General features: G+C 43.1%; 10 protein-coding genes across 10 annotated transcripts; 3 read left to right on the top strand and 7 right to left on the bottom strand.

Moving 5' to 3' along the window:
• Window positions 1–1,993: 1,993 nt before the first annotated feature.
• V1512DRAFT_258244 (uncharacterized protein) lies at window positions 1,994–3,340 on the bottom strand. Its single transcript, XM_066915401.1, has 8 exons — window positions 3,272–3,340; window positions 3,148–3,199; window positions 2,931–3,045; window positions 2,686–2,878; window positions 2,558–2,641; window positions 2,367–2,511; window positions 2,175–2,319; window positions 1,994–2,131 (listed from the first exon to the last, which is right to left on the bottom strand). Exons 2-8 carry the CDS (start codon window positions 3,188–3,190, stop codon window positions 2,092–2,094), a joined length of 765 nt encoding a protein of 254 aa, XP_066773653.1. The 5' UTR covers window positions 3,191–3,199; window positions 3,272–3,340; the 3' UTR covers window positions 1,994–2,091.
• A 922-nt stretch (window positions 3,341–4,262) lies between these two features.
• Window positions 4,263–4,655, top strand: V1512DRAFT_245742 (DUF2255 family protein; the record flags this gene model as incomplete). Its single annotated transcript, XM_066914393.1, has 1 exon — window positions 4,263–4,655. The coding sequence occupies one exon, from the start codon at window positions 4,263–4,265 to the stop codon at window positions 4,653–4,655; it is 393 nt and encodes a 130-aa protein (XP_066773652.1).
• A 4-nt stretch (window positions 4,656–4,659) lies between these two features.
• On the bottom strand, window positions 4,660–5,795 carry V1512DRAFT_258240 (uncharacterized protein). Its single transcript, XM_066915400.1, has 6 exons — window positions 5,731–5,795; window positions 5,636–5,678; window positions 5,193–5,587; window positions 5,004–5,148; window positions 4,812–4,956; window positions 4,660–4,762 (listed from the first exon to the last, which is right to left on the bottom strand). The coding sequence occupies exons 2-6, from the start codon at window positions 5,673–5,675 to the stop codon at window positions 4,729–4,731; spliced, it is 759 nt and encodes a 252-aa protein (XP_066773651.1). The 5' UTR covers window positions 5,676–5,678; window positions 5,731–5,795; the 3' UTR covers window positions 4,660–4,728.
• A 999-nt stretch (window positions 5,796–6,794) lies between these two features.
• On the bottom strand, window positions 6,795–7,905 carry V1512DRAFT_258239 (uncharacterized protein). Its single transcript, XM_066915399.1, has one exon. The coding sequence runs from the start codon at window positions 7,832–7,834 to the stop codon at window positions 7,001–7,003; it is 834 nt and encodes a 277-aa protein (XP_066773650.1). The 5' UTR covers window positions 7,835–7,905; the 3' UTR covers window positions 6,795–7,000.
• A 1,056-nt stretch (window positions 7,906–8,961) lies between these two features.
• On the bottom strand, window positions 8,962–10,913 carry V1512DRAFT_68371 (uncharacterized protein). The gene is made up of 5 exons (XM_066918477.1): window positions 10,621–10,913; window positions 10,438–10,498; window positions 10,256–10,379; window positions 9,213–10,207; window positions 8,962–9,156 (listed from the first exon to the last, which is right to left on the bottom strand). The coding sequence occupies exons 1-5, from the start codon at window positions 10,668–10,670 to the stop codon at window positions 9,088–9,090; spliced, it is 1,299 nt and encodes a 432-aa protein (XP_066773649.1). The 5' UTR covers window positions 10,671–10,913; the 3' UTR covers window positions 8,962–9,087.
• Window positions 10,914–10,957: 44 nt separating this feature from the next.
• Window positions 10,958–14,443, bottom strand: V1512DRAFT_258233 (uncharacterized protein). The gene is made up of 4 exons (XM_066915398.1): window positions 12,527–14,443; window positions 12,345–12,484; window positions 12,207–12,298; window positions 10,958–12,156 (listed from the first exon to the last, which is right to left on the bottom strand). Exons 1-4 carry the CDS (start codon window positions 14,331–14,333, stop codon window positions 11,070–11,072), a joined length of 3,126 nt encoding a protein of 1,041 aa, XP_066773648.1. The 5' UTR covers window positions 14,334–14,443; the 3' UTR covers window positions 10,958–11,069.
• Window positions 14,444–14,540: 97 nt separating this feature from the next.
• V1512DRAFT_258231 (chromate transporter-domain-containing protein) lies at window positions 14,541–16,858 on the bottom strand. The gene is made up of 4 exons (XM_066915397.1): window positions 16,589–16,858; window positions 16,529–16,538; window positions 15,542–16,481; window positions 14,541–15,495 (listed from the first exon to the last, which is right to left on the bottom strand). The coding sequence occupies exons 1-4, from the start codon at window positions 16,717–16,719 to the stop codon at window positions 14,948–14,950; spliced, it is 1,629 nt and encodes a 542-aa protein (XP_066773647.1). The 5' UTR covers window positions 16,720–16,858; the 3' UTR covers window positions 14,541–14,947.
• A 98-nt stretch (window positions 16,859–16,956) lies between these two features.
• V1512DRAFT_258226 (Tht1-like nuclear fusion protein-domain-containing protein) lies at window positions 16,957–19,129 on the top strand. The gene is made up of 6 exons (XM_066915396.1): window positions 16,957–17,694; window positions 17,744–18,057; window positions 18,106–18,248; window positions 18,295–18,373; window positions 18,417–18,783; window positions 18,835–19,129. The coding sequence occupies exons 1-6, from the start codon at window positions 17,154–17,156 to the stop codon at window positions 19,044–19,046; spliced, it is 1,656 nt and encodes a 551-aa protein (XP_066773646.1). The 5' UTR covers window positions 16,957–17,153; the 3' UTR covers window positions 19,047–19,129.
• V1512DRAFT_258224 (uncharacterized protein) lies at window positions 19,039–22,563 on the bottom strand. Its single transcript, XM_066915395.1, has 3 exons — window positions 19,567–22,563; window positions 19,344–19,514; window positions 19,039–19,289 (listed from the first exon to the last, which is right to left on the bottom strand). The coding sequence occupies exons 1-3, from the start codon at window positions 22,521–22,523 to the stop codon at window positions 19,145–19,147; spliced, it is 3,273 nt and encodes a 1,090-aa protein (XP_066773645.1). The 5' UTR covers window positions 22,524–22,563; the 3' UTR covers window positions 19,039–19,144.
• Window positions 22,564–22,725: 162 nt separating this feature from the next.
• Window positions 22,726–24,290, top strand: V1512DRAFT_258218 (uncharacterized protein). The gene is made up of 2 exons (XM_066915394.1): window positions 22,726–23,097; window positions 23,149–24,290. The coding sequence occupies exons 1-2, from the start codon at window positions 22,999–23,001 to the stop codon at window positions 24,070–24,072; spliced, it is 1,023 nt and encodes a 340-aa protein (XP_066773644.1). The 5' UTR covers window positions 22,726–22,998; the 3' UTR covers window positions 24,073–24,290.
• Window positions 24,291–24,356: the final 66 nt, after the last annotated feature.

The raw sequence follows: 24,356 nt of genomic DNA, 5'->3' as shown, positions 1-24,356 counted from the left end.
GAACTGGGGATGACGTCTCTGTAGTTGCCGAGCCGGATGTTTTCGATCTGTAACGTGTTAGCCTCAGATAGACTTCCATTACAACACAGCGTACCTTGTGAATGAAGACGGAGTGGATGTCAAGTGAGAGTCGGAAAGTTGTTGTGACGTACTCTTTGGAGAAAGCAGGCTTGTGTTTGTGCGGTGACGAAGACGCCGGTCCGATTGTTGTTGAGAAGATTTGGGGGCGGACTGTTTTTTACTTCGAGGTCGGAGGTCCATAAGAATCAAGACGGCAGGAAAACTGTAGAAATCGGTAAGAGCCTTAGTTGGCAGCCTCCATATGAATAAGAAACAGCTGGACTAAGTGATCAAGGCTCTTCTCTAAAAACAGAAAATCAAGTTAGTACTTGTCTTAATGTCGCTTAAGTACTTACCAAATATAAAGTGGTTATATCTGTGAACTCGATATAGCCGATCTTACTACAAATAGCAGTAAAAGATGCACAATGACCACACCTTCTTGCTCTCGAAAATTTGCAATATTGTAGCAGTAATCTTTAACACGATTAGCATGATATAAAAAAACCAAAAGAAACAAAATCTTTTGACACTGTTAGGCGACAAGTGCGGCCATTGTCATGACGCAACAGCTGCAGTATCGAATAGTGACCAGAAATAGGGAAGTGAAGAAAATAAAAACGACATACCTGGTTTGAATTCCAAAATTCAAAATCTTCAGCTACTTTAAGAATAAGCAAATTGAATATTTATACGATAAGTTGATAGAAGGAAGAGAAAGGGAGTGAGTATAGTCAGAATGCCGACCGCAACAAGTACAGTTTCATAAAGATCCTTGCACTTCCGGGTGAGTGCCCGTTAAAATGACCCCAGGATACTGTGGTTCCAGCTTTAGTCACAGCTGCTTCGATCCGAGTGCAATTTGGTATGGGTGAGAACTGATTATTGAATTGATAATAGTAAACGAATTATACGTTATTTTATACATTATCAGTGACTTTATAATTGATTTTTTAAATACTGTGAATGATATCAATCAAGCGAAAATAAAGTTGTGAATACGTTGATCGCATGACGTGAACCTCTCGTCAATTTGACCCCAACCCAGGAGTGATCAGAAGCGCTTGTTTTAAACCCTTGAAAGTCTGTAAGAAATTAGTTCAGTTTAGGCTATACTTTGCAATATGTAACTTGGTGTAGATGTGAGTGTATTTGTATTCTGTACAATATCATTTTAGCATTAATGGAGTTACGCCAAATTTAGATTCATTGCTTAGAGAACTTGAGCAAGGTAAGAGTAAGGTACCCTGCAGTTGGGGAGTACCATCACCTAGCAAGCTTGTAAAGCACTTGCTGAATGGGAACTTTCTGAGAAATGTAATGTGTGCAAAAACTAAGAATATATGCAAGTTATTTCGTTTTGACTGGACCAGACTGAAACCATTGCGGCCGAATCCAAAATCTGCCCTCTATTCTTCGCAGCACATCAGTTATCTGACAAGGCTGCAACTGCTCGTGATTCTTTCAATTAAGATTGGTATACTGACTATTAATTTGTAGTCTAATAACGTATGGCAAAACAGGTTAATATAAAGCAAAGTCCTAAAATGGGCCACATGAAACAACTCGTCAGGATTAAGCAACTGATGACGTACAATACACTGAGTTTAACATCAAGAAAAACTTCAGTTTGACTACCGTATTTACAAAACAACTCATATTATCTACTGCTTTACTGTACGTATTTCTACTTGTGCCTTCGTCCGCGTACGTTATGTGTCAGATTTTCCTAGTCAAATCAGGAGTAAACTATTCAAACCTTAATCAAGCCGCACAAGTAATTTTGTCTCACATTAAGTAGGACAGGTCTGCACGGTCCAGCTTCGTCGTACCTAAAAGAAATCGTAGCTGTCTAGTTCATTACTCGTCTAAAATGTTGAAAGGGCAACTGCATACTTTGTCGAAACACATATTGTCTACGATAAATATAGTCAATTTGAATGTCTCCGCCGGGCAGGTGTTTACGCACGAAACCCTTGAGATTTAATTAGTATAAAGTTTACTATGGTGTACAATTATTTGTCGTTGTCTCTAAGCAGTGATAAATGGACTAAGCGTAGGTGAGTTAAACCTTGTCAAGTTAGTACGTACTCACTCTGTAATTCTGAACATACGCATAGTAGGTGCCGTTAAGTTCAGCTGGTCCCTTGGTGACCATGCTAACAATCACACTGGCAGGCGGGTCAATGGAAGGAATCGAGCCGTCTTCCTTGACCTTGTTGAGATAATCAATATGATCCTGCTTCATGTTCGTTCCGTCTATATGCTCATTAGCCATTGTCACAATCTACTTCAAAGTTTCATACGCTTTTCACGAATTTCAGCCTGCATAGCAGAGTCCATGACACCAGGGTCAACGGAAATAGCAAACACATCAGGTTCTTCGACAGCAAGAGTGGCAGCGAGGTGGTTAACGCAAGCTTTAGAACTACCGTATGCCTCCCAGCCATACTTTACAAATCAGCACCGCATTTAGATACACCAACTTAGAACTTACAAAGTGTGACTCGTATGACGCCTCTGAGGAAACAAATACAACATTTCCTTTACTTTCTCTTAAGTAGGGCATAGCAGGCTTAAGCTGAAACTGGTCAGCAGTGTTTCTCCGCAGAGCATGCAACTTACAGTTGTGAGAATAGAGAAGAAGTTAATGTCAAATAGACGCTTGAACTCATTGATATCCGTGTTGGCGATAGTTGCAACAGGATGAATCACAGCAGCATTAAACACAATTCCATCAATTCCTCCAAACTTCTCAGCAGCAACCTTCACAGCCTTCTCACCAGTCGCATAGTCTGCTAAATCGCCGGTAACGTATCTAAACCCAAGTTAATTCTCACAAGACCCATTCATAAGCCATAAGAGCTCACTCGACCTGGCCGGGAAACTCCTCGGCCAATTGAGCCATGCCAGCCTCAGTTCGGGCAACTGCAACGACCTTAGAGGCCTGTCCAAGCAGTCTTTTGGCTACGTTGAAACCCAAACCTAGACTGTGTCAGCCGCAACACCCAAAAAGCTTTACTGTAGACAATGGCATTTAAAAACAAATATAATACATTCAATTGACTATGATAAATTTTGAAGTACCTCTTGAAGCGCCGGTGACAATGTAAACGGGAGTAGCAGTCATAGTATGATTCTAAATAGTTAGATCTCTATTCTTTTAAAAGACGTACTACTTGTAACAAGAAATTTTTAGTCGCTGACTTACAAATTAGTAGTTTTGCAATTGAACAAAATTGAGCAGCAGTAGCTATTAAAAGTCCGATAAAAAGTGGAGAACGGAGACAAAATTGAACCGTCGGGTTCTCGGTCGGAGATACAGCTCCAAGATAACGCGTAAAACCTTATTGCAAGTAAACCAAAGACAAAGCATATACCATACCCTTGAATTCTGTCGACACGTTAGGGAACCCTTTTTGGATACGATAAGTATTGACTACTTGGCTGATATTGCTATGCAATATTTGTGTTTAGCATATTAATTTAATTTTGTTAATTTCAGTAAATTGCTAGCCACCTGTACATAATACTGTACACTGCTCTTGATCAGTGTTGCTTCAGGGTTTAAGGTTTAAGGTTTTCAGGGTCTCAGGGTAAGCCCTCAAAAACCTTGGCGCAGTATAATCACCTCGGGCTGTTCTCATTAAGAGCAGGGCCCGCCCACACTGTGTGACTTCAACCCTCAATTGCAAAAACTACAAGACTCGACTTGCTTGAGTCCTTTGAATTTGCAAACTGAGGAGTCGATTGAAATTGCTACTCGGCTTCATAGCCTTTTATATAGTGTCCCAGAGACTGCTTTATAATCGTTCATCAAACGCTGCAGATTCAAAGAAGAGCATTGAAACCCCTCAATTTGTCTCGAAAATCAATATTATAGTCGACGGGCATACAATAGGTGCTACTCTTAAGAATATCAAAGCCGCCAAAGATTTTTCTTTGCTCTTGCCTTTAAAACTCACACTACACGACTTCTCATCCAGTGAGAAAATAGGTGATCTTCCGCGCAAATTGAACACCGAGGGATCTCTGGAGGGTTTCAAACCAACAATCGGTGACATTACGTACTACGCTCCTTGGGAAAGCGTAGGAATTTTCTACAAAGACTATCAATACACTTCTGGACTTGTTTTGCTCGGTAAACTTGACGGTCGAATCACAGCTCTGCTACAAGACGAATCGTTTATAGCAGAGTTCCAATGGCAGCAAAGTTAGCTACAAAATGGCCAAAGTCATTTTTGACCAAAATCTCACAGTCCGACGATCTCAAAATTGCGCCGTTCCGTGCTGATGGAAAGACTTACGGCACTCCGACATGGATCTGGTCGGTGGCTGTTGGCGACGGACTGTACGTGCGTTCGTACAGTGGAGTTCAAGGACGCTGGTATCAATCTGCGCTTTCACAAAAAGCTGGTCGTATCTACGTTGGTGGCGAACCCTACGAAGTCGTGTTTGAACACATCACTGACCAGGCCGTCAATGATGCCATTGACGACGCGTTCCAAGTCAAGTATGCCAAAACTGGGCATGTGCACTATATAGTCAATCCTCGAACAAACGTGGCTACTATCAAAATTTCTCCTCGAGAATAGTTCAATGCAAGTTGTGATGTATATTGATTGTAAGCTTTTGTACATGAATCCTGATTCAATGTTCTGCACTTGCTCAGACATAAGCAGCAAACTCTGGAGAGTCGAATCTAAAGATAATGAATATAAGCTTTGAATCATTTGTCTCGTTTAACATACCGGTAAGCCTTGCCATTGACTTCAGGTCGAGCCTTGAGGACCAAGTTTACGGCGACGTTTCCTGGAACTTCTGGAGGCGACAAGCCACCTTCTGATTTAAGCTTAAGAAATCGATCATGTTCTTGTGCGGCCATCTCAGAGCCATCTGTACTATCAGTTACTGGGCATACTAAAATTTATAAATACACTCACGCTTCTCACGCAACGCAACCTGCATCTCGGTATCCATCACACCAGGATCCAGTGAAACACTGCTAATATCGGGTTCCTCAGCTGCAAGAGTAGCCGCCAAATGGTCAGTGGCAGCTTTTGAAGAGCCGTAAGCACCCCATCCGTACTTAAAGATTTAGTATTGCAGGTTTAATACAATTAAGAACTCACAAAGTAGTGGTGGGCAGCACCGGACGAGATGAAAACGACTTTTCCCTTTGTTTTCTTCAAATAAGGCAGCGCAATTTTCATTGTCGCAACGAGAGAGAAGAAGTTGATGTCATACAACTTGCGCCATGCGGCCATATCTGCCTTTCCAACTTTAGCGATCGGGTCCAGCACGGCTGCATTGAAAATAATGCCGTCAAGCTTGCCAAATTTCTCAATTGCAAGCTTGACCGCAGATTCGTTTACCTCGTCAGACGCAAGGTCGCCGGCAAGATACTCGACCTGGCCTGGGAACTCGTCCGAAATCTGCTTCAAGCCAGCTTCACCGCGCGCCACGAGCACGACCTTGGCCGAGATTGGTGCAGATAACAACTGGCGTGCCATACACGCACCAAGACCTATGCATTTATTAGTTTGTATCAATGATTGTAGCATTCAGTAACTACCTCTGGATGCACCTGTAACGAGAATGACTGGAGCCGGCATTTTCTGTAAAGTTTTAGCATCAAATTACTTGGTGTAAAGTCAATTGCATTCATACGTATCAAATTAGAAAATTATATAGTAATTGCTTGTTTTACGAATTAGCCAAAAGTTGGAAGTCGTAGTAGTGTTTGTGGGAGTCTAAAAGAGTTTTGGTCTCGGAGTTTCAAACCGTATTATCACTAAACCCTTACGGCTGACATAAACCATCGATACTGCTGTGCTTTAGCCCAATTTTTTTAGATGTTGGTGAAGACTGCGAAAACGCATGAGATTCTTTTTATGGCTTTTGAGTGATATTACTATTGGAAACGTTAGCGATCTGTGTGGCTGGATAGTCATGTTGCCCTACAATTGAGTACTATTAAATAGTGCATATAAGCGTCGAAGTGTCCGCAAGTATAATTGCAGAACAAAAGATATCATGTGGTTTCCTTTTAAATCAGTTCGTCTGATAAAAACAAGTTAAGCCTGACATTATGCAATTACAGTGACCACTAATCTCACTTGATTTGCGATTTACGACTACGACTACGACTACGACTACAGTTAGCGATTCTGTTACAACAAATGCAGTTAAAAGTCAACATGATTTATATAAGTTAAAAAGACTGCAACTAGTTTTTTAGTTTATAATTTATAAACATATAAACAATTGTTAGTTGTTCGGGTGAACATAATCTGCTACATACTCGATAGCCTCTCGAAGCTAGTCATGAGACTTTTTTACTTCTAATCTTCATTAATTGACTGGCTCAAATTAATTTATTAATGACAGATTTTTAGCCAACATATTAACCAGTTCACTAGAGTCAAATCATATCTACCGAATGATGATGATACTCATGACCTGGGGTAATAGCTAGCCGCATAACAAGAGGCGCTCTTTGTTATCTATCACATGACAAAGTCTCACAGTCAATCGGCACTATAAATCGGCTAATTTCCCGCTAATCTGTGCATGTCTACTTCATTGCCAGAGCAACCGGGTCTACAAACTTCACAGACACTACTAACAAGGACAGCAGAACTTTCATAAATTACATATTTGACAATGACGACATAACTAGTTGAGCCGCAATGCTTTAACCCTGAATTTCAACGCTACGACTAAAAGTTTAATTTTTTGAAGCTAAAATAATGCAAATTTCATTCAATTATGGATGCAACTCTTAAGTCGATCCTTTTCTAAAAATATAACCGATAACTGTAAACCGTCATGAAACAAAACCCAATAAAATATATGTACAACAGTGATAGAGCCCGCCAAAATGTTATGCTCTAGTCGACCCAATAACGCCCAAATATTCCTGTCAGTGTAAGCCTGCTTACAAAACCGTGTAACCACCATCAATAAGAATGTCTGAACCAGTGGTAAATGAGCTAGCATCAGATGCAAGCCAAAGGGCACATCCGGCAAGCTCTTCAGGCTGTCCCAGACGATGCATAGGAGTACGAGACTTCCACTCGGCAAAGTATGGGCCTTCATAGGCAGTGTTCAAAGGAGTGTCCATGTATCCAGGCGAAATGGAGTTGCATCTGATTCTATGTTGAGCCCACTCGGCAGAGAGAGACTTCATAAGATGAATGACAGCAGCCTTAGATGCATTGTATGCTGACTGCGGCTGAGGCCAGTTGACAATTGAGCCGGACATGGAACCAATGAAGATGATGGAACCGCCATGTCCCTGAGCGATCATGTGCTTTCCAGCGGCCTGAGCGCAAATGAATGAACCGTTAAGGTTAATGTCGATAACGCGTCTGAATTTTGCAGGGGTGTATTCTTCGGCAGCAACCAAGTCTGCAACACCGGCAGAGCAGATCAAAATATCAATTTTTCCCAAGTCACGGGCAACAGAATCCATGACATCCTGAACAGCTTCTTCATCACGAACATCAATACGGTAAAATCGTGCATCGACGCCGTAATTTGCGTGAAGACTTTCACAGGCGTGCTCACCGAGATCTTGCTGGACGTCGAGAATAGCAATACCCGCCAAACCAGCAGAGCAGAGACCTTCCGCCATAGAGAAGCCAAGGCCACGGGCACCACCGGTAATGACGGCAACACGACCGTCAAGACGGAACATGTTCATAACGTTGAAAACGGAAGAAGTAGGAGCCTTGGAGGCAGATTCATCGAAAACAGATAGAGATGCCATTAATTTTCAATTTCTATAGTGCAAATAATATAAACTTCTAATGTATAAAGTATTGATGAGACGAATGTATGTGTATGGCAGAAGAAAAAGAGAAAAAAGAGAGGAAAGAGTGGCCCTTAAATAGTAGAGAGAAGTTGGGCAAAAAGGGACCAGAGCTGGCGGTTGGAAGAGTTACCAAATTAAGCCAGTGACTCGTGAGAGGTACCATGTGGCTTGCTTGGTTCGTGCACCAGATTGTCGTATGCTTCCGCTGTCGTACCAAAAAAAAAAGTCTCACTTTGACCAGGGCTCGGAGAAATGATTTGCCTTCTACTATTATTAGCAACACCCTGCATTGCGATGTCTAATATATATGATCTCCAACGAGTAATAAACGCTCCGGTGGAAGAATAAATAGATGAATGGTTTATATACATTTCTAACTAACTGTATTAGCCATATGAATAACTAATCCACACAGGCAGATAAAAATATTACTTTAAAGAATTACAAACAAATCAATAACTGATTATTGAATCTTGAATCATGTACACATGTGGAGTCATGGAAGCACAGCATATCCCATTTGCCAGCTCACGTGTGGCTGGCTGGCTGCTGTTGCCACCGTTCAAGGTTTTCTTTTTCCATTCGGTTTGCCTGCCTCCTCCACATTCCTCTCTCACCGTTAACAACAGACATTCCATTTCCCAACGCAGAGTAAATTAGATAATTTTATTTACAAAATATTGCAATGTGCATAATTGCGAGAAGACAAAATATATGTATATAGAAGACAACCTCACTGCTAATTCATTCATCTTTTCGATCGCAATAAATCACATATTCAAAATTCCGGTGGCGTGCGGCTTGTCACGTACCGGACAATCAAAGACATGTCACCCGCTCACTGTCTGTGCTCAAAGCTCGGGCATCGCTAGTCAACATTCGCAGTTACATTTCCACTTTTGTCCTATACTTAAAATAAAATGTAAGTGGGCTTTGCTGAAGTGGTCCAGGCGTTAATTAGAACGCTTTACTTACTCACAGGTTGGTTGATACGATTACTCGCTTCGACGCTTCGATGTGTATCAATCGATGCTAAAAGAAGACGCAAATCATTTCTTGATCAGATAACTTATTAAAAACAAAAAACAAAAAACAAAAACTTATCAAACTTATCACATTTCACATTCCGCTTAAATCTCGTATACCTCGCACTTTCTAAAGGTCTCACCCCAGAATTCATTTCCATTTCTGTCCTCTATCTCCACCACTCAAACTAACTCCACATAATTCGCAGGAAAGATACCTTCACGTCCATCTTTACGGCCAGTCCACCAATCCTATAAACCAATTAGTTTCTAATTCTTCTCAATCAACTTCCTCAAAAATTACATACATCTTTTGAATCGCTTTTCTTCACAATCGTAATCACATCTCCTTTACGGAATCCAAGATCACCGTTCTGTTCTCCTTCAAAAGTGAACAGTGCAACGGCCTGGGTACCCCGTGGACGTCTCGGTGGGGACACTGGCTCTTCTCTCTCACGCCTTCTCTCAGCATAGCTGTCTCTGTCGCGTCTGCTCTCTCCAGCATAATTGGGCTTTGGTGCAGTCGGGCGTGAGGGTTTGTCACTATATGTAGACTCGAATTGATTCCTTCCAGAAGTGCTACCACCACCGATCCGTCGGCTTCCGCGATTATACGAGTCTCTGTCATATACATCGTCTTCCCATGCCGACGTTCGGTCTGCCATTCGTCGGCTGCTACCACGTTGTCGATCATCTTCATCATATCCATCGTCATCATAATGCCGATTTCGGCCTCCGCCGTAGCTGTCACTGCCACTGCGTGCTCGTGAAGATGAGCTAGTGTAGCGTCGGTCTCGGCTGTCGACTGAAGAAGAGTCGTCATCATCGTCGTACGATGGGATATCGTTGTATATATCTTCATCGTAAACTGACTGCCAATTACCTCTGAACACTTTAGAATCGAGGACTCTCAATAACGGATCTGCTCCAGGCGGAGGTTCAATTGTACCCGACAGTAGTTGCTTTGCAGTTACGCTTCCTCCGTAAAACTTCTTGTTGGCATCACGACGTTCGAGTAAAGCTGAGCCTTCTAGAGACACACCGGCAAACAATCCTCGGGTCTTTGAGTATGAAAACACAGCAGCGATTGATTTAAGCGAAGCAGACCCACTTGCTTCAGCGTTTCGACCAACAGGTCCGGCTGCGACTGAAATGTTACCACCTAAAGTAATGCTACCGAGCTGGGAGAACGATTCAACTGCAGATCTTGTGTTCAAAATCATGACAAAGTCAGTCAATTCAGCACCAATCTGACCACCTACTCCGGCACCGGCTGTAACGATAGCTGATGGAGCAGACCATGCTAGTGTCCATTAGTATATATTCCTTTCGATAAAACGATCGAGCATACTTCCATCAGATAACCGAGCAATAACAATACCGGATCCTGCTCTACCAGAGAACAAGAACCCAGCTTTCAAAACTGTAATTATAGCAAGACCTTTTGCGTTCGCAAGAACAGACGGTGGAATAACCTTTGTTTAATTAATTAAAATCATGAGATCACTTATTATACTAAAAGAGCACGCATACTGTATCCATGCCTAATACTTGATTCGGCTTAACGAAAGACGATAAAATACGAGCTGCTTTCCTGTAGAATCATTTGTTAGTTCAATTTGATCATTGACTTTATCTTGATATTGAACCCGAACAGCATCGCCCTCGGGGTCAATCTCCATAGTTAAAAAAAAAAAAAAGAAATGTATGACATACTTGCATTCGCTCTTAAGACTACTAGGAATCGGACTATTAATTCCAACCATATTTGCCTTTCTTGATAATCTTCAATTCGATTAAAATGTACTTGTTTTTTTTAAAAAAAAAGTTGGCTTTTTAAATAATACAAACACAAATAAATGTGTGCTTTTATGTGGAGTGAGCAGTAGAAAAGAGATGAATAATGACGTTTTAACTCCCCAGCGAACGAAAGGAATGGCGCAGCAACAGAGCCGGGTCGAGGGTTCCAAAGCTCCGGCAGTTTCAATCCCGAACTGGCTCCTGAACCCTGAACCGGCTCACCTTCGCCGCTTTATGCCTTTATTTTGTTTAAGCACAATTGTCACATGATTGTTATATAAATTTTTATGTCGTACAGAAAATGTCAATTGTAAGTCTATTCCATCTTGTTCAGAGACATCAACTTTCGCGGTTAAGCTTAAAGCTTAACCTTCAAGCTCGGCTGCTGATTCATACACATCGTCATCCTCATCATCAACCAAGAATCCGCCAGCTTTTTCTCCGACATCGTTTGACTCAACCGACCTAAATGGTTTGCCACTGGTACTTATAGATGAGTCATCAACCACGAATCCGCCTCCGTACTCTTCTTCGTCATCAGCAGAACTAGCCGGCAGAACCGGTTCATCACTCATGGAGTCAACCACAAACCCACCGCTTTCGTCTTCTCCATCATCAACAACGCCTGCCGGACGCCGGTCTTGTTCATCGTTCATGACCTGATCCTCCACAACAAATCTTCCTCCCTCATCTTCCTCCAACGTTTGTTCTACTTCGCCGGCAATCTGCCGGGCCGATGATTCGTTTTCTTCCAACTGCTGAAAAGCTGGATTAGCGGCAATCCTCTCTCGGATCCGTAAAGCAATCAAATACTTTCTCCATCTCTTCATCGCTTCTTCTTGTCGTCGTTGATCTTCCTCAAACATCATCTGTTCCTGTTGTGCATTGTAGACTGCCATTACTGACTCGGCATACTCCTCCGCAACAACAACGCCTTCAATCCTTGGGGTTGCCTTGCGAGCAGCAAAATCGAAACCACTGACAGCGTCAGCGTAGTCAATTCCAAGTACTTTCACTGCGTTGGCAATACCACGTAGCGGTAAATGAATAGCACCTTTAGGCACCATGCTTGGAACAAACACATCCAGATTCCCATAGTCGTTCTTTGGGATTTTGCCATTGATCACCGGAGGTGGCACATACAAGTCGGTCTGATAATCCGCGTACAGCGCAACATCGTCGTCACCATCATCATCTTCATCTTCTATGTCGCTTGACAGTCCACCTCGGGTTTTGGCAGACCGGCGTTTGATGTGCTTCATGGCTTGTTCACCAACTTTGACAATCCGTCCAAGCTTGTACCATTGTGGAGCAGACCGTAAACTTTGCACATCGCGGCGCCGATAAATCGGCTCAGTCTCGCTGTTTTTAGAACGGCCGACAGCCACCGTACCGCATGGCACTTTCGGATGTATAATCTCGTTTTGGCGAAGATGCCGTTCAAGCACAAAGCTACAAAATATCAGTATTCTAATCACCGTAAGCTTTGAGCAACTACATACACAGGATGACCTTTGAAATCTTGTATATTTGTAGGCAAATCCTCAGAAGCCTCTTTCTTTGCCAATGATGCATCTTCCAGTTGATCAATTTGCTATAACAATCAGTCAAGCAAAAAGGCGATGCAGCGTAATACATACTGTTACATATTTTGTTTGGAATAGCAGTATGACTCGATCAAACCATATCTGCCATATAGGCTCGTTTGTAATTCTCAACTTTCTAGTTTTTGAATTGTACTGATGTGCGTATCTTCTTGTGACGTCCTTTGCATGTCCGGCTATCAAATCAGTCAAGTTCACGTACACAGGCAGAAACGTACCCTGATCAAACGCCAAAACGTATGACAACACATTTGCAGTCTCCGATGCAGGCGGTTCAAACTTGCTCCTATACTTTGGAATTTCAACCAACTTTAGCACCATCGGGTCAATTGACACCCACTGCAACCCAGCTTCATCCCACACCTCCACCCAAAATACGGGATACGGTACTTCTTCGAGCTTTATAGCCGTATGGTCAGCCATGGTGTACGACATTGTCGAGCTCGATGCAGTGCTAAAACGCGGCTTGCGCAATCGTATGGGTGCGCGTTTGGGTACCGTCGGCTGCTGCTCATCAAGGCTGTTCGCGTTCTTTTCATCTTCGTTTGCAAGCACAATGGCTTGTGACACTCGACTCGGTTTCGAAACTGACTTGGCAGAAAAAGTGAACGGGAGCGGTTGCATTGAAAAGACAAGTCGTGTCCGGATGTGGAACGCACGTAGCAAAGCACAAAATCCTTGTGCGCCGACGTCTCGCGAGCCTTGTAGTCCGTTCAACGTTCTTCTGAACTCTGGTAAATCAAGAGGTGGTTGTTGATTTGTTTCTTTCTTCATTGTGTCAATCTCGTCCCATTGCCGCCGCCGCATACCAGCATGCGTTACGTGAAATCTGCGGTTCCAAAAATCCATCAAATGGCGTAATCCATCGAGGAATTTTCGTGTGCGCTGAGATGGCGGTAACGACTCGTCAGGGTGCAATTCCTCCTCAATTGAGTTCGGAACATACTTTTTCAAGCTCTCCTTCACAGACACATCGCTGCACCATTTGCTTCGTATCGAACCGTGGCATATCAAGCAAAGTAAATGAAACATATGAACCGTAAGCCTAAACTCTCGATCCTCTCGTGTTATCGTGGCCTTCTTCCTTGCAATCTTCACAGGTTTAGACTCGCCAAGTGTAAATTCAACTGACCGTTCTTCCTCAGGGGCATTGTCGGAAACGGGAGCAACCGTGTCTAAAACAGCAGGTCTAGTAGTACCAATCTCGACGTTTTCCCACTCATCCTCATCATCCTCATCCTCACCTGACTCGCCAGTGAAGTTGTCGCTTTGCGCAAGCGCCGTCGTACCAAAATCATCTGACTCAATAATCTCATTACCAGGTGGTAAATAAGCGTGAGCTGAGTCATTGCCCATAATATATGTTGATCTGGACTTACTATCTGCGGTCGAATTGTCTGAATCTAGATCAATGACGTTGTTCAGTCGACCTTTACCCTTGCCAGTACCGTCCCAACCATGTCCTTGTCTTGGCCGTTTCGTCACAGGTTCACTGCTATCATATGAATGAAATTTCTTCCCCGACCTTCGGTGTTTCGAGTTACTGCTGTCGGTTTCGCTGTTGTCATTCAAATCTTCACCAACAACTTGATCCACCATTTCCAAATATTCAGCCGGAACCCTGCCTTTACGTTTCGATTTAGAAGCCGGCATCGATGTAGCTTTAGGAGGCGTATCTTGAGTTACAATTGCTCCATTTGGGCGCATCCTCCGCTTATTGCCCATTTTTGAATTGATGTTCTTTCCGATCTGAATCTCTGCAGACGACGCGTCTGATGAAATTGAAATCGCAGAGGGCGTATCACTGGCAACAGACACAACATCAAACACTTCCTCCGTCTCAGATTCTTGCCGCTGCTGCTGCCCGTACTTGTCTGACTTTTGTACCAAAATCCGCCTGAATACAGCTGACGTGGTAGTCGGCGATGCTGATGATGTTCCTGCTGCCGCAGTTCTGAGTAAATCGGTAGGGGTCTTTGTTTTCCGGGATTTGCGTGCACTCGAAGATTTGGAGTTATCGACCATCCTGATTGAATCGCATACTTCGGTGTGAGATTGCCTCGAAATCAAGGCGCTTTGCCAAATAGAATCTACGAAATTGTCTTGTAGTCACTAAAAAGGTTTTAATTTAGAACTTTAACTACGCGATGAGCTATGACGTTGCGTGCAAAGCTAAGATGGGCATCTCGGCAATAAAATCTTACATGATCTGGTGTACATAGTCCGAATTGTGTTTGACTTAAAAAATAAAAATTGCTTCAAAGTATATCAGTCACGGTATTTGCAGCACTTGCAATTGGCTGAAATTTTTCATATTTGGTAAAATATTTATTGCAATTGCGTAGCTGAGTAGCGACGATGAAATGCTGTCGTTTAGTACTTATTTCAATGTGCCATTTAGCTGTCACCAAATTAAGCCTTGATGTCGTTCACTCTTTTGAGAAGCGGGCTTGAAATTACCATCTCCAAAACCGCGCACTGATATAACTCAAACTCCACACAGTTAAGCAAATTACATGTGTGAATGCGATACATAAAATGACATTTGTCTATTGCCTATCCATATTCAGTCATGCCAATATTTACAACACATTCTTGCTCAAATTTTCGTAAACCAAACAACAGTCTCGTTTGTCTGTTCACGTGTGAGCACCTGTTACTGCCCACCAGATGATTCCCATTAATCCACCAATGAAAATCGAAATAGGAGCAGGACATCCCCATCCACTTCCTAACACGAATGCAGTTGATGCGCATACGATCCACCACGGATCTTCGCCTAAACTAATGCCACCTTCCCAGCGAGCAGACAAAAAGCCAGACTCCCAAATCCTGTACACCGCGGTCCAGACCAGACCAATGGCAGCAGAATTAACACCGCGAAGAAGGCTGGTGACGAGAGCAAACCGTCTGAGTTTGTGCCAGAATGTGAACATCCCACCCGCGACAAGCATGCCCGGTGTGTAGAAAGCTATGAATGAAACAACGGCACCCAAGAAAGAAGACGAGCCGGCGTTGTGATAAGTTAAAGCACCGAGATAAATGGCAAAATTGAAGTTGGGACCCGGAAAGGCCTGAATTAAAGCAAGACCGATAGTGAAATCTCGCGCAGATACCCAGCCTTCTGCGACAACGTATTCGCGAAGTAAAGGAATAACAACTGGTCCGCCACCAAAAATGATTGTACCTAGTATGTTAAACACAGAACTCGATTCATGAGCAATGTTACGTACCAGCAAGATACAAGTTACTAAAGAGCATGTACGTAATCGGAAGATTCTTGACAACAGCACGTAAAACCATTACGGTAACGAAGGTAGCAAGAAAGAATACTACAATGCTAACACCAAGCCAAACATTGTAGTTATGCGTGTCTTCGGGCTCGATTGCTGAGACGGGTGCGGCACGTACATTACTGGCATCAACACCATCATCCTCGGCCACGGGAAGAGAATCTGACGAAGCCTCAAATGGGCGTTGGCTTGTCGACGGACGGTTTGCACCGACTCGTCGTGCCGACACTGCCGGTGCAGGTGGTTTTGATGAACTTGTACCTGTAACTGAGTTTCCGTCTGTGTCATCCCTGTATGTCTCTGGTAGCCAAATACTTCCGTCATTGATGTTATTCAATTCTATCGCGTCCGAATCATCTTCCACCTTTTTTCTGTGAAATCTTTTTCTAATTTTTTGAGTTTCTCTAGCCCAGCATCTCTGAATAAATCGGAGATCATATATGACAGCAATAGCACCACCAAGCACCATCAGGACTGGAAAGTACCACAGAGCTGTATAACATACACCCGCGGCGCCGCCAAGAAAGATGAGTGCCAAACTAAGCTTATCTGTAATTGCTTTTGTGGATAGTTGAATAGCAGCGACGAAAATCACACCAACGGTAGCCGAATTTAGACCACTAAGGAGTGCATAAACCGGAATTGGTAAAGTGTCACCAATTTGACCGACACCTAAAGCAAGAACAAACATTCCAATAGCACCAGGCAGTGCCCAATATAAAAATGAGACAATTGCAGGAATGATAGATGAATGTAAAAGTGTAATAATGAACAAAAGTTTAGTTGAAGCTGAACCAGGCAGAGCCTGCGCTACTGCAAAAAGTTCTTGATACGTTTCGTCATTCAGCCATTTGTACTTTTCCACAAACAATCTGTTGAACTAATTGAGATTAGCAAAAAAAAATAGACGATTGTCATTTTCTATACATTTTGAAATCTGTAAATCCAGTCAGTAGTGTGCACACATAGAACATTATAGCAACTTACTGAACTACAGGGCCACCAAACGATGAAATACCCATATGCCATTGATATTTTGACATTTCAGCCAATTGAGCCTTTAAGTCCTTGCTGAAGAAGGAATGGGAAGTTAGAAGCCGTAATATATTTTGTAACATTGCTAATAGATAGTAATATGTAGATTGAAGTATAAAGATACTAAAGACGATACTGATTTCTATAATATCATTTGATAAAGCCTAAAAGCTTTCATCAAAGCGTGAAAATTCTCTAATTTCTACTGTAAAAGAGGGAAATAATCGAATTTGCTCCGAGCGGAGAATCACAGTCTTTGAGCCGCACGAGGTTTTTGACTCTTTTTGCCCTTGAAGCGTGTGTATGGGTGACCCCTGATGAACGGGATTGTGCTTGGACCCTTCTTTTGAATTTCACACTGACCACATTCGATTCTGACTGTGCTTTGTTGTCTACAATTATCTACGATGTGCATTTTATCGCATTAAGCTCATATTGCACTTCAAACAAGCTACACAAGATTTGATATGGTAAGAATACGGTCGCACGAGCAACGCTCATCAACTATATATTGACCATGATTTTCTCTCGGTCTCTGATTCTGTTCCTTCATGCCCAAATAATGCTGATTTTCTTTCTGTTCTGTTTCTGTATCGTTAATACCTCTGCATTTCCTTCTTTTTCGAATAGGCAAAACAAACAAATCCCAACAACTTTTACTGGAGATTCTTTATCGTCGGCTTTGGATTCAATTGCTTTATGCTATGTCCCAGATGGTCAAGATAGGTTAGAAGCATTAGATCCTACGTATCGAAAATTCTGTGAATTAGCACCTCCAACATCATGTTTCCGTGATATGCTAGCAGATATTCTACCGTCATGCGAAATTTTGACTACGCAATCAAGAGTCGTACATGCAATCAAGCTTACGTTATGTGAACTCGGTGCAGTCAATATTCAGCCGCCTAATATATGTTTATCTGAACTTGATGATGCGAACAACCGGCAGTTTTGTTTGGATAATTTACAGTCCTCGCCGCAGTTTTGGACGTCTTTTAGTGGCAATTTTAGATCAATTGGCACAATTTGTTTAGCTGAGCGCAAAAATCACGAAAAGGGTATTACTGTTACATTTCTTGTCTGCTGGATGGCGGCTGACATAATAAGAGGAGATAATTCAATTATATCAAAATCTTACAGATATTCAGTCACATACATTGAACATTTTACGCGAGCAAAGCAAGAAAGTCGAGTCAAAAAATGCAGAGTTTCAAAACTTTTTTGACGTCCTGTCCATTATTTTTGCAGATCTTGAGCTGTCATTAGAAGGACTTGGTGATCAGTTTACAGCAGTCTCTGATCTAGCGGCCGCACAACTGAAAGCCAAATTTAATGATCTGGCTTCCACATTGCTAAATAGTACCAAAATGGCGTCGAACTTAGACAGTCAACTGAATGTTTTTTATGACCGTTTACAGCACGTGAGTTTTGTGAATTCAAAGTCAACCACACATATTGATCGTTATCAGGAATCTCATCTTTTCCAAGGTGAAGTCAGCAACTTTCGTGAACTATCCAGCGAAACGCTGATTGAATTTAAAATTGAAAGGGACCGCATGCAACAAGAACTATCAGACATGTTTCAAATGTCAGCTACCAATCTCGGTCAGATAAGTACATAGTTATTTAGCTCAGCATAAAATTGACCACAATTACATCAATTCAAAGTTCTTGTCTTTACTTGAAGACACCGAGTCGAAGTCATTAAGTGTTTTGAGAATTGTAGAAAAAGAAAATGTGAAATTGTAACTTTTACATCCAACTGCAGCTAACGGATCAGTACGTTATGGATAAGGCGGTATCTAGCAGTCGCGCAAATCTTGAGATCATCATAAATGGTCACGAAGCATTGTTGGACACACTCTTGGCAAGCAGAAATGTTTCAGCTCAATTTGCTGAGAGCATTAATGGTCTGAGAGCATCCGCGGAGCAAGGCATAGACAGTGTTGCAAGGCAAGCAGAATCGGCCGAACGCGAAATTGCTGAAAAGTTCGTTGTTTTAGAACATACAATGACCAGCTTTGTGGCTGCGGTTGAAGCAGCAGAGAGCAATTTTTTTCAGATGCACTCGTCCCCCATATCACGCTTTCTTGTTCCAGCAATGTTCATTCTGATATGCGCCTCCGGTACAGCTATTGTGCGCTACTGTAAGTAACATGTACTGGGTCAAATGCTCACGAGACACTGACAGTCAATAGTAATAATGTTTGGCTTACTTCTATATATGTACTCTCAGTCTATCGTTGATAGCTACTTTAACTTATTACCGGCTTTTATACAAATTTATGCGGCACATACCCCACCATTAAGAGTACAGGGTATGCTTTTTTGCGTGGGAATACTTATTGGTTTGGTCTATCTATCTCGACAATTGATTCAATCGAAACGACCGAAAGATGCAATTTGTTAAATATTCTATACGGTTTGATTATTTTCCGTGAAGCGTATGCACTGTACTTCAAACATTCAATCATAATCTAAATCTAAGTATAATTGAAATCGTAGCGTCTAATAAACCTCCAAAATATACCGTCCCTCCTCCTTGAGCTCTTCAACCTGCTTTCCGGTGTCGACCTTGACACCCTTAATCTCAGCATCTTTGGAGATAACGTCTTCCAAGACGGCAGTAACATCAGGCACAGGCCAAGTAGGACTAAAATAAAAAGTTAACATATATAGAATTTTTACAACACAAAAATAAACATACCCGCAAAGATAGAAAACTCCTTGTTCCTGGACATAAGCAGGAACCAACTTGTCGATAGACTCGCGCATACGATCCTGAATGTAGATCTTCTCAGGCTGGTCACGACTGAAGGCAGCACCAATATGGGTGATGATGCCCGCAGCCATATGAGCTTCCCAAAACTCACCATACCTAACAGACGGTCAGTAAAAATCCAAAAGAAATTAACTATGTTGAAACATACAGGTACTCCTCCTTCTGGTGACGAGATCCAAGGTACAAGAAAATGTCGCCAATCTCGTTACCTTGAGCTTTTTGATACGCCTTCTCCTCGACAAACGCTTTGAAAGGCGCCAATCCGGTTCCAAGACCGCTCATTATAATGGGCTGCTTGGTCAAGGGTGGTAACTTCATGACCGAAGGCTTAACAGATACCACAACCTCGGATCCCAGCTTGAGCTGCGAAATATAACGCGAGCACTGTCCATAACGTTTACGGCCCTTGTTGTCAACCCAATCGACGACGACGATGAGCAAGTGCACGGCGTTGGGGTGCACCTTCTGCGAAGAAGCAATGGAGTACTCACGACGCTTGAGCGGGTTGACCATGCCGATCAAATCCTCAAACGGCGGGTGAGCTGAATCAAACTCTTCCAAAACATCAGCATAAGTAAGTGTCTCTTCATCGGTACGCTTCTTGAACTCTTCGGCACCTTCGGCGCTCGCAAGCTTGACCAACTGCACCTTCTGCTTCTCATCGGTAGCGTATTCAGCAAGTGACTCGTAAAATTTCTTTGGAGTCTTTCCAAAAATGTCAAGATTCTCAAGAAGAATCTGAAACACGGTTCTATACTCGAACTCCTCAGCATTGTCTCTGGTTGGGATCAATACCAAAACTTCGGGATCAAGGCCGTACGACGCAATAAACTGCTGCACAAGCTCCTCGTCATTCTGTCCGTGAATTCCAAGAGCCTCACCAATCTCGTACTTCAAGCCAGTACCGGTAATATCAAACTCTATGTGAAAGATATTACGATCATAAGTCGATGGGGTGAGACGCTTAAGCTCTTTGACCTTGGCAACAAAATTGGTGACTGGCAAGTCAGGACGAAGCTCAGTCCTGAAGTCAAATGCCTCCTTGAAAGCAATGTTTTTAGCTGCAGTCTGCCAGGTATCGAGCTCAGGCGTGGGCTCCTCAATGAACTTTTCTTCGTTGGCAGTGAAGCTGTCAGCAGTAGGGAAGCTCGGAAGACGCTCAGCCTTCTCGTCATCCTCCTTGACCTCAATAGTGGAAGGAACATCGGCGACAAAGAGCAAGCTCTTCACCTTCTCAGACATCTCAGAAACCTTAGCGACAGGCAAATCGGAGCCAGAAAAGTTAAGCGATGTGATTTTACCGAGATAAGTCTCAACGCTCTCAGCCGGCGCCGCAACGGCAAGAAACGAAAGCTGCGCTGCGACAGAAGCCAAAGTCTTGTCCTCCATGTCGGTAACATCAGCAAGGTTGATGGTGTAAACAACGACAGCTTTGTCAATCAACACCTTTTTGATCTCGGTTGGAAGCTTCTCGTACAACTCTTCAAATTTGGCAGTAGTGTTGATCAAAAGCGAGCCGCCGTACTGAAGAGCATCGATTACGTTGTAGCTTGACAAAATTTTGTCGTCATTCACAACGACAGCGTTCGAGTTGGACACGACAAAAGACGCATCGATCGCACGCTTGGACGAGCGAAGCTCTGACTGAACGATTCCAGCAAGTGCCTGATTGTCGAAAGTGGAGATGAAACCGGTATTGCGGTTCGAGTCAAGCGAGAACAACTGCGCAAGCTTAGCGGGAGCGTACGCAAACGCACTATCATCCGCACTCCAAAACGTGAATTGGGACACGTCCTGACCTTCAAGCAAGTCAAATGAAGTGACAGTCGAGAAGCTGTTGGCCAGAACAACTTCAGGGATGTCAGCAGTAACGGGAGTACCACGGAGAAGCTGCTCAATGATCCAAACAAAATTCTTGGCGGTGAGTGCTTGCTCACGAGTGTACTTGAAGTCGACAAGCTTGGGACGAGCACCGATGGGGAAAACGGAAGACATGATGACGGCAGCAAAAATGTCACTGTACAAGCCAGACTGAACCGCAGAGTCAGAAACTTCCTGCTTGCTGTACACCTGGCCGAAAATGAGTACCTGCTTAGTGGAACGGGGGAGCGCGTTCAAAAACTGAGAGTCTCCAAATGGAGCGGCAACACGAACAGTCAAAACACCAATACGCTCACCAGCATCAGAAAGCTTCAGGACGGCGTCTGTGGCAACAGCAGCCTCGGTAGATCCCAAGATAACAAGAACGACGTCAGGCTGGTCGTGACCTTCGTACTCGAATAATCTGTACGAAGTTCCAAGCTCAGCATTCAACGAAGTCAACAACTTGGTAGCCTTAGCAACATTGTCATTGCGATGGAAAGTAGGATCCTGCCCATCCAAAATTCTTTGGAAATAGTCCTGAGTGCGATGGACACCCAAGACGTCAACGACTCTCTGGCTCTCGCGAGAAAGTCTGAGACCGTCGTAGACGTTAATAGTAGGCAGGACAGTAGCCAACAGCGAAGAGTACAAAGACATGTGCTGGATCTCATTAACTCTAGAAGTGGCAACCAAAGCCAGCCCAGTCTCACGGGCAATAGTGACGGCGGTAACGTAGTCAGGAACATAAGCGCCGGAGACGGGTGAGTAGTCGATTGCAGCAACGCTGAGCACGACAGGCGATGGCAAAGTGGTCAGGTACGACAGCTCAGACAGAATAGGAGACAAAGCTGGAAGAGAACCAGACGAAGCCAAAATAACAGAAGGGGCGTTAACGAACTGCTTGGGCACATTGGACGACAAGATGTAACCCAATGGCAAAGAGCCAGCACCAGCTCTGGTCTCAAGCCGGCTCAACAAAGGGACAATACCGTATCCGTTTGGCTGCTCCGCACCATTCCAAGATGCAACGCCTTCATCAAGATCAAATGTCTCAGGAGAATAAGTGAAAACAACGTCAGCAATGGCGTAGCTGCTGAGTTCGACAAGAGTCTGGGGAACAACATAGGTAGGCCCGTCAAAAGTAGTGATGTCCTCCGAAACCGGAAATGGAAAAGCAATAGAAGATGAGTTGACATAAGAGTCAGGAATTGCAACTTCCTTTGAGGAAACAAGAGCAGCCATCGCGAAAATGGATTTTTTGTGGGTGAAATTGCGATTGCAGTGAAGCTCAAAAAAATAGCTCGAGAAGTTCAGTTCGACAAACCTTAAAAATGGCGAAATTAATCGGTACAAGCACCTTTTAGCATTTGTAAGCATAGTTACCCGGACTAAGCCAACGCGCGTTCATTGTTCAATCAAGACGCGTTTTCTTTGCGAGCACGCGACTAGATGTCCATAAACAGTCTCGTGACATTTCCTGTTCAGAGACATTCGTACTGTCTGGTCCCTTATTTAAACTCTACCGCATCAAGTTCAATAGCATGGGCTCATTCTCCCTACAGAGATTCACTTTTTATAGCGTTTGATCCACATAGAAGCGAGAAAGTGAGGATTAAAGTGCTGTGGCAATCAGAGCTGCTAGTTTGTAATGGTCTATTGGTATGTCATTACACTACTCACGATTCACGCTTAGGAAGACGTCGATTTGGGCACAGTAATGGGACTGCAAATCACGCAGACTCCATTTGTTGTTATTGTCCGGTCACCGTGTATAGGTGTTAGATATTTCTATAAAGACAATGACGGACGACTGATGGTATACTGTACTGTATTTTAAAGTATTGAGACATATTTATTTACGGAGCAGACTCGAAGATTTCAAATGAGATTTGCAACAAACGACATTTTTGATGCTGTGCTTCAACAGTTTGAAATTTACGGTTGTGTGGTCAAAGGAGCGTCAGGTAGTACTCCAGTGACGAATACTAGTGCTTTCGGGTTTACCCAGACTCAGTCAGCGTCGAATGATGTGCAATCGCAGTCCAACAGCTTTATACTGGCATCTCAAGTTCCTGTAAGCTACAATACACCGTCACCGCGTGTATTAGTACAGAATACAACTTCTGCAGATTATGCTACGGCTTCTACAAGATATCAAGCAAATACGAGTTATTTGTATTCGCAAGCTGCACATCAGTCAAGTCGTGATATCCCAATTTGTGAAATATCCCAGCCTTCACCGCCGACACCAGATTTAGGACAGCAGCCAATAAAAAAAACTAGAGCGAAGCGTGGTTCGGTGGCTGCCGGTTCCAATAAGACGACACCAGCAAAAAAACTTGCTGCGAAGTGGTCAGCTAAGACTACGAATACAGCCGTACCTGCTGACGTCGGGACCAACAACTTGTCTGCCGCACACTCTTTTCAGACAAATGACGTGCCTGAGGTTGAAACTTGTGAAATGTGTTTGAGTGGCGCTCAGCGTATTGATTCAGCTAGTAGTAATGCGGCGGAATCTGCCGATACGTCTTTGGCCAGCACTACGGCAACATCAATTGCGCCTAATGTTTTAGCGAACAAACCTGAAACTGTTGCCCCGGAAGTATTACTGGACAAACCTGAATCTAATGTCAAAACACTACAACCGGAAGCTGCTGTTGACAAGGAATTTGAAGTTACCGACAAAGACGACTCTGACATCAAGAGAATGATAATCAAATGCTTACTTGATCCAAACTTCACAAAGACCGTAAGTGAGGTAGACGTTGTTTTGATAGTTTTAACGATTTAGCTTGAAAGGGTCGATAAAGTCTGGAAATCGTTGACTTAACTTTTTTTGCTTATCCTGTTTTTGCTGTGCTCATGAATCAACTGAACATGTACGATACGAATTCTAATAAGTTTGGCTTGGGTGCTACAATAATCTTAGAGTTAAGATATACCGTAAATTCATTCTTACGCGAAAACTTTCTGAAGCGAGATGTTACGTATTCTACTAAGTTTAACAAGGGTGTCAAGTGCACGCACTATTTGAAATTAAATACTGAATTGCTTGTTTCTTAACAAACATTATAA

This window comes from Lipomyces arxii (genome assembly GCF_038497795.1).
Source record: "Lipomyces arxii strain Phaff 12-163 unplaced genomic scaffold V1512scaffold_2, whole genome shotgun sequence".
Classification (NCBI taxonomy): domain Eukaryota; kingdom Fungi; phylum Ascomycota; class Lipomycetes; order Lipomycetales; family Lipomycetaceae; genus Lipomyces; species Lipomyces arxii.
Note: the sequence above shows the minus strand (reverse complement) of the source record. Positions and strands in the feature narration are given on the sequence as shown.